This window comes from Mobula birostris, chromosome 8 (genome assembly GCF_030028105.1).
Source record: "Mobula birostris isolate sMobBir1 chromosome 8, sMobBir1.hap1, whole genome shotgun sequence".
NCBI lineage: Eukaryota > Metazoa > Chordata > Chondrichthyes > Myliobatiformes > Myliobatidae > Mobula > Mobula birostris.
Genome location: NC_092377.1, coordinates 36219572 through 36228527, shown reverse-complemented (window position 1 = coordinate 36228527; position 8956 = coordinate 36219572). Strand labels below are relative to the sequence as shown.

The following is an 8956-nucleotide window of genomic DNA, read 5'->3' as shown; positions in this document are numbered from 1 at the left end:
ATAAATTAAAAACAAATTATGAAATTTAGAACAGTTTATCAAGATTTGTATACTTAAATGAAGTATCTTGACAGCAAAGGTAAGCAGAAAGTTGGGGAGAGATAATTTAGCTTTAGTTTCACATATCCACCCTCAGAGCCCTTTTCAAAAGCCTTACAAATGTTCTCTCACTGTATATTTGCCCAATCCCTTCTTGAGGGCTACAGTGACTGTTGCCTCCACCACATCTCTTGGCAATGCAATTTAGATTCATTTCATGCATTGCAGAAAAATCTTTTTTCACTTTAACTCATCTTCCTTTTCATTTCATTCCTGTGATTTCCAGTTCCCACTCTGCACCAACCCCACTATCCACTCTATTATCTCAACATTTACTCAAATGAAGATACGCTTAACTTCCCTAATCATTCATTCCAGCTTTCAGTTTTGTAGATACCCTCTAGATCATATCCTGTCCTGGCACTTCCATACTACAATATCCCTCTGCTCTTCAACCATTTCGAACAATGTTTGTTTTTAACCAAATAGTATTTTGGCAGAATGAATGACGTGAGGCGTTACCTCTTACTTCTCCACATTAAAATTTCATCTGGCATGTGGATGGGATGTCCATCCTACTAGCCAACTTGTATCCTCCTGCAATTTATCACCAGCTTTACAAATTCACAAACGTTGTCGATTCTTCTGGAACTCCAGGTACACTAACTATATCATCTTTTCAGTTCCATACATCACTGCAAAGAATTCTACTGGATTGGTAAAACATGAATAGCCTTCAACAAATTAGGCCCTCTTATATCAAATTTTCACCCGGAAGATCAATGTCTCTAAAAACTTCCCACCACTGAGGTAAAAGAGTTTATCCTGACTCTCCTCTTTGATCATGAGTAAAATTCATCACTTTCAGTCCTTAGGCACCAACTCTGCAGTGCAAAGAAATACATAATGATGAGTACTGCCCCTGAAGTTTTCCTCAAAAATTCAAGGGTGTATCCCATCTGGTCTTGGTGACATTTTGACTTGAAGTTTAGCCATTTTTCCTGATATCTCCATACTACTCATTTTTAAACTTGTTTAGAATATGTTTCTTCTCCTTCACTATCAATTGAAAAGCGCCCTATTTGCTAATGAAGCCAGAACTACTCCCTTCAGCATACAAATTCTCATTTCTGTCTTTCAGTGCCACCTTTCCATGTATGAGCCACTTACTTTTGGATTCACATTGGCAACTAGGCTTTAGCCCCATCTCTTACTTTAGATTTAACTTATGATTCTTTTGTAATCAGCCAACTTTTCACTGGTATTTGCAAATTGATATGTTTATGTTACATTTAAAAAACAGGTAACAAGCAAAAAAAGTTCCAGTGATTTTCAAGATTCAAGCAACAATGCATAACATACATTAGAAATGGTTTACAAAATTTCACTATCATTAGGGGGTTAAAAAAAAAGACAAGGACAAGGCACTTAGTGTGTGCGTAGTCTTTATTCTATATTAAGACAATGAAGCCAGAGAACACCAAAAAAAGCCTGAAGGGTGGAAGGGTAGATGCAATATATAGCAAAATAAACTGAAATTCTATTGTACATGTCAGAATGAGCATTATTCTATGGATAATACAGGATTTTATATGCAACGTAAACAATACCCTAAACAAGCATTTACTTGTTAAGAGTATAACAGAATGCATATTACAAAATTGGCGATGTAGCTGGATCTTTCAGAAAAAATGTAGTCAGTTGGTTTTTAAATTCATAAACACTAACATTTGGTTATAAACAGCAATAATTACCTTTACATACCTATAGCGTTTAGCTTACATCAAAGCACTTAATATGCCAATAGGCACTCACAAACATCCCCCACAAAAAAAAACAGATTTTTAAAAAAAATCTCAAAGTGCACAAATCTATGAGGGGTTGAAAACTTGAGCAAATAAAAAGCTTTCAGCTAAGTTGCAAAAATACTGTTTGACAGCACATTTGAAGAACCTAAATGCAATATATGACAGTTAGAAGCAATCAGGTGCACTATCAAACATGGCTTTCCACACCATAGCTCATAGTGCTCACAAAGATTATACTGTTTCTTTTAGAAAGTTTTTCTTAAAAAATGGTATTAGAGTCTAACAGTACAGATAAAAGCCAAAACTACATGGTAGACAATTTAGCAACTGTTGCTCAACCCAAATGGACCTTTTCACCATCTTGCTGAAAAAAAATACATCTTCACTAAGCTTTGGTTCCTTCTATCAAAAGAATGTAATGCTCCATAGTATTTATAGCCTTTTTTTAAAAAAAAAGTTTGCCCATTTAAAAAATAAACTGAGGAATAATTAATGAATCCAATATTGATAGGTTTAAAACTCTTGTAAAGTGCTTTAAAGTCACTAGTCCACAGCACAAAAACAATGAGTAACAAAACATTTTCTCCTCAGCATCCATCATGAAAAATATTTTAAAAAATAATCAACATAATAGTTCAAAATAATTAGGACAGGTGTTGCAACCGTGATAGCATCTTTCACCAGCATAAAAGGACAACTTTAATGGTCTGAAATGATTGAAGCAGTGACTAAAGAATATGAAACTTGCTAGCACCGCTCACATAATAATACATGTTGGGATTTAAATTAATTAGAATTGAATTCTAATTCCCTAACAAGGCGCCCTTACTATTAAATTGTGTACTAGTTTAGGAACAGTTATGGAAAATGAACTAAGACTGCCCAAATTCTAAGCTTACAACGTCAATAAACAAAATATTTGCCATCATTCCAAGCCCAAGAGGAAAAATATGAGGAAATTAGCTCAGTGTCAGATCAAGAGAATTTCTTTGCACTACAACATGGATGCAATTTTATCTTTAAGTAAGGAATTTTTTTAAAAATGCAAATTGAATCAATATTACTTAGTCAAACCAACTTGAATTATTTTGCTTCTGCATCCATGAAGTACAGTTATGAAAATCTAGACAAGCAAAACAAAGTGGTTAAAATGGTCTAACATAAACAGTACCTAACCTGAAACAATTTTGTTTGGTTTCAAAGATCAACTAGAGGCCATAGAGATATTAAATTAATAGAATGCAGTTTTAAATCACAAATTTAAAAAGAGTTACAAAATAAAAATTGAGAATTGGTGATGCTAATCTAATTTAGTGTGTAGTTGTAGATGTATAGTTTCCATGTACTGTACAGGTACAATGTAATGTTAAACCTTTTGTATTCATTGGGATGGCAACCTTGACAAGTCATTGTCCTGGACAAAACAGCTTGGAATTACAGGAATATAAAGTGAAAGCACCTCAAAGAAGGTAGACTAGAAGGAAGAACTTTAATGCATTACAGAGAACACTCAGCTCAGTACGTAAAGGCAAAATTAGAGCTCATCTCAAATTATGATTGTTCAAATTTTAAAAATTTGTTCAACATCCACAAAGATGAGTATTAAACTATAAATTTGGGCATACTAAAAGATTTTTGAAAGATCCATTGTCATTTTTTATATGTATTTTTAAACATCCATATCATTCATAATTTGAATTTGATTAATTCAGGAACCAGATATCGGTGGAAATGGTTCAAGAGTCCAGTAGAGCTGAAATATAAATATTGTACATTGCCTTTCAATCAAATGAGTTCCAGGTATTTGTTGTTCGTTGTTTTCTGGCCTGCTTTCTCAAATTTTGCAACTTGTTTGCACCAGCACCGTTTCACAAATGCCTGGGAGATCAATGCCCAATTAATCTAATGCTGATAGCACAAGAAATTCCCAGGAAAGACAATCTGCATTTCTGTGAATAATGCAAAATTTTCTTCATTAGTTAGCATTGTCCTACTTCTGCACAATTTTTATTAATAATTGGGAGCCAATTATTAATAAAAAGCCTGCAGAACATAAAATTCTGCCAGATTTATCATAATACCTTTCTGTATACATTGAACCAATATGGGGAAAAAACATTGTTAACTTCGATATGCGTTCTGAACTTTTCTTACAGTCCCACTTTGTACCTAATGAAACAAATTAAAATATTCAGAAATTGAGAATTTTTTGAACTGGAAAATGGTACAAACTATGTAGTAATTCAAGCTTCATGACACAAGTCGTCTTATTGGCATAGTTGTTCCAAAATATTATTGCTTTTTAAAAAAAAAATGCCTGTAACTTGTAAGTGAGGTGCAACAAATGTTATTTAGAAGCCTGCATCAAATAGTTGCAGAAAATTCAGGAGAGAATTGATGCAGTTGAACCATTTCTACAATTCAGAATACACAATGCCAGAAAAGAATAAAGATGCCTGCCCTTGCAGACATGCTAATTATTCTGATAATTTTCTGAAATCTCAAATGAAAACAACACCAGGTATTAAGAGATGAAATATTGAAAGGTTGCCAGGCAGTTAATACAAATGTTTACAGTTTAAATGTGCAACATCTGAACATTTAATAAGACATTAAAACTGACACATTCTACTCATGTGTGACAAGAATTAGACCTTTATACCAAAATGATTTTTACAAATATGAAGTATGTGTATTTACAAGTTTACTGAATACCTTAAAAGTGAAAGCAGTTGCTGCAGTTTTAACTTTCACGGCACCTGTTAACAATACATCTTAAAATTAATCAAATAACCCTAAGGGGATGTTAGGGTGGTCAAGGGTTTTCCAGGATATGCCTGCACAGCATACAATAGAAAAATATTAACATTATAAAAGCAATTTGTGTAAAATGAGATTAATCTTTAAAATATGGAATACAACAAGTGCTTATACTTAGTTTTGATAACTTCACTTACTTGATCTGGAAACAATTTAAGGCTTCCAGTACATATTAAATTGCTTAGCCTTCCAATGCCTTTAGTGCTCGAAACAATTAAAAAAAATAAAATCCTGGTTGCACTAAGATTGTTAATCAAAGAACATTAGAAACAATCCAGTTCCACAAACTATCTAATTATTTTCTCTAACATAAAGTTAACTTGCTAAAAGCTACTCTGTCACATGAGAAGGTATGCAGCATGGCTTGTTAGTTATCTTAATGCAGAACAAAATAAACTAAATTTGGATAGGAGTAAGCTGCACAGCCAAGGTTACAGTAGCTGCCTATGATCACATTGGCAAAAAAGAGAGGATCACACTGTAGTTTTATAGAGCAACTATTGAGCTTCTGATCAGTATAGCAGCTACTTAAAAACTTGTATTGCATCAAAAAATTAAGAATTCTGGAACAAACACATACAAGTCTTAAGTTTAACTTAAATAGAACACTGAAAGGAAACTTTCAGATGCTGGCGTTACTATTTAAAGTGAAAGTGACACTGACCCATTAATGATAATATGCGAATATCAAAACAAAGGCCAAATAGGTAGGAAGCATTCTAGTTTTTAATCATACAATGCCAAGTTAAATGACAAAAATCCCATATTAATTAGATGCTTTTAAAAATACCACAATGCAATATTGGCTGGTCTTGGGTCCCAAATTATCTAATGGTTACCAACGTATTAGAAAATAAGTGGCACCATCTTAAAATGCCTCTTACAATATTATACTAACAGCATATATTTGAGAAACTTGCACAGCAGCAAGTTATCCTGTGTTAGTGCTTTCCTATTGAATCTTCACCCAATGAATCTCATTTTTCCATTATTTAATTTAGCATAGCACCCAACTGCAATAAAGGTGCTATTGCTTGTTTTTTACCTTCCAACTTTTCTAGGTATTCAAATCAACTTTCCATCTACTTTAATGTTCTTGATGTCATTTTCACCCTTAATTTCCAAAATGATTATATTCTGAAGAATAAAAATACAGCTTTCTGCTTAGACAGCAAAAGCAAACCACCTGTATCCTCTATATTTCCAAACATAATTTAAAGATATCTTCCATTGCATTCTCAGATTTTAATTAAAATCACAATTGGGTTTCCTGTACTATCCAGTATTACACAACCAAAAAAATCACACTCAGAAAATGCAAGGGATGATATTTTGTTAGTCATGGCCATCAAATATTTCATTGGAAGAGACTGCCATGAAATGGTCACATGCATTCCAGAAACAAATGCTTGAAAGTGATTTCAAAATGGTACAAAAAGGATCAGACACTGGTTATAATATACTTGAGCTGCATTTCGTAACCACCAGGCATATAACCACCATCTTAAAACGGCCCAGAGAATCCATTATTGGAAAAAAAATTGAGCAAGAGATTTCAGATATGCAAATGAAAATCCTTAAAGTCTGATCAAATTCATTCAGTTTGAATGCCAAAATACATAAAGATGTTCAATCTCAAATGGCAGTTCCTTAAAATTCAATGTTACCACTACTTCAAAGATTCTATAGTAAATATATAATTTCTGTATCAGTTCTGCACAGAGCTCCATAGTTGCTCTTAATTTTATGACCGCACCCCTCAAAGACAACTGCAAAGCTAGAAAATTGCTAACTGTCAACATAATAAATACATGCATGTTATCTGTATATGGACCTGCAGTATCCACTAAAGTACAGACACAAAGTGCCAAAGTACACTAAAAGGAAGTTGCAAAATGGAGTAACCACGTATTGCGACTTAATTCAAGTCTTAAATTATTCATTCTGAACAAAATTTTCATAATGTCCCATATGTCCGGGGGAGGAGAGGTGTCAGCAATATCAGTGATATATAAAAAAGATGAATGCTTATTTAACCTTTGATGGTTCGCGTTCTAACCATCGCACTCGTACTTTTTGTTTATAGTGGTACTCTTTCAGATACTCTTGTAGAGGTGGGGGAAGTGGAAGTGCATCTATTCCATCATATGTTGTACAACAACAAATGGCTGCACGGCAGATGTACTGCAAGCTGAAGGGAAGAGTCCTGGTCAGTGGAACGGTCAGCAAAGGTTCAAAAAACATGCATGAACTAGGATCCTTATAATGTTCCAGGAGGCCAGTTACCGTGGAGGAGTGGAAAACACAGGGGTCATGGGCATCAAAACTAAAATTGTGATTCCACTGCTCAATCCTGGCATGCAAGGAGCGGTTATAACGACGGAAGCTCACTGAGAAGAGGTAGTCCTCTTGTGCTGAGTCCCTGAGTAGAAATGTGCCTTCAGGCTTGCCATCAAGGAGGGCCTCAGCTTCGTAACGATCCATGACCCCCCAATAACAAGGGTTACTTGTAATCTGAAGCAAATCTGGAACCAGGCAATGAATGTAATCAATTTGTGTGTGAACTTTCCAGGGCCCAGGTCTAGCAGCAAGACCAATACTTTCTCCTGGCATCTGCCGTGTTTTCTGTTTCCGTGCTTGGAGACAAAGAGTAGTTGAATCCTCTTCCAAGTCCCAGTCACCATTTGTCACTCCACGACTGTCACCAGGAAGCTCACTCATTCCAGGTGCTAACTTTGGTCCCAGCTTGTATGTTTGATTAATTTGTGCAGTTGCTTCAAAAGTGTGTATAAGGGCATTGGGAGGAGGATCAACCCCTTCTTCAATACTAAGCCTTCGTCTTTCCCTAAGCCTATCTTCTTCATCTTCTGTAGAAGAAAAAGTAGGATCAAGTGTTTCAAGCCAACAGGTCGACTGTGAGCTCACAGGAGCTGTATGTTGCTTAATAAGATGCCATTTTTGGGCTAGATCTGACCCAGCGGGAAAAGGACATTTTTCAAGCATCAGTTCAGACAGCAAAATTTTTCGCCTACTTGACAACAAGTTCTTTGGCTGTTTATTATGTGTCCGTAATGGAAAACAGAGACCTACAGTTTCCTGGAAACGCTGGCGTATAGATGGACGTGTCATACCACGATTAGACAAACTCTCCATGTCATGGATGGAACTTACACCATATCGTCTTTCCCGCCTTTGTAAACCAGATCTTGTTCTACTAAAGCGCTTAACTGTTTCAAATGACATTTGGGTTTTTGTAGAGCAGGAGTGTTTCTTCTTCCCTCCCCAAGGAGCATGACGAGAATAAGAGTCTCTTCGAACAAGATGAGATTCTGATTCAGCAGCCAAGTTATCATTTTCTTTATCCAAATCTGCTTCAACAACCTCTGGGATGTGAGATACACAGTTTCCATTTCTTCTGTCCATGGCCACACATGTGTCTGTAACTAATGTTGTAACTCCATTTCCATTCATTGAATCTCCTAATTCCTGCTGAGGCAGTTCATTGACATTTGCATTTGTGCTTTTACCAACAGAACAACTTGAACAGTTCAAAACATTTTCATTTGGGCCTCCACCGTCATTAACAAAAAAATTCTGACATCGGTACTTCAAACTGCTCCACATCTTTCCAACTTTATCCATAGGTTAAGTACGTATCTAAAAGGATACAAGAAATAGTATTTAAAATTAGTGCAGAAATAAAATATTTAATCCAACACGTCTTAAATTTACCAGAAATTAGAGCACATTTTGACTATCAAAACAAGTGCATTTAGCAATTATATCTGAATTTTATCATTACATTGCTTTCACTGATCAAAGGAAATGGCAAGCCCCCAAGGAATTCCCTATATGCTAACATAAACATACAGTTTAAGCCAAATTTTTTGTTCAGTATCACATTGTTCAGTAGCCAATGAACTAGTTATTTACATAAGAGCACGAGACCACAAATGGCAGATTCACATAAAAAGTGGGAATAATCTGTTTCCAGTTTTCACAAAGCTTGAATGACCAAGATTCTAGGAGGTTCTGACAAAGAGGCTTCAACCTGAAATATTAACTCTGCTTTTCCACATGCTGCATGATCCAAGTATTTCTAGCACAGGGGTCACTAGGCTACGGAAGTGCCAATTTACAAAAAATGCAAATTTATGCAAATTCTCCCAGATTCCCTTCACCAGGAAACTGTAGAGAGCACCCAGAGAGAAACTCAATGCCTTCTCCAAATTCTTCAGCTAAGATTGGATGTTACAAACCCAAAGCCATCTACTGTTAGTGTATACTTG

At 35.3% G+C, this 8956-nt stretch overlaps 1 protein-coding gene across 1 annotated transcript in view; it reads right to left on the bottom strand.

Annotated features, from left to right (window-relative positions):
• Window positions 1–1476: 1476 nt before the first annotated feature.
• Window positions 1477–8956, bottom strand: part of socs5a (suppressor of cytokine signaling 5a) — a 68767-nt gene continuing 61287 nt past the window's right edge. Inside the window, exon 2 of the mRNA XM_072265006.1 lies at window positions 1477–8324. Coding sequence (XP_072121107.1) covers window positions 6696–8309 — 1614 coding nt within the window. The 5' untranslated portion in view covers window positions 8310–8324 and the 3' untranslated portion in view covers window positions 1477–6695. The remainder of the gene's footprint in view (window positions 8325–8956) is intronic.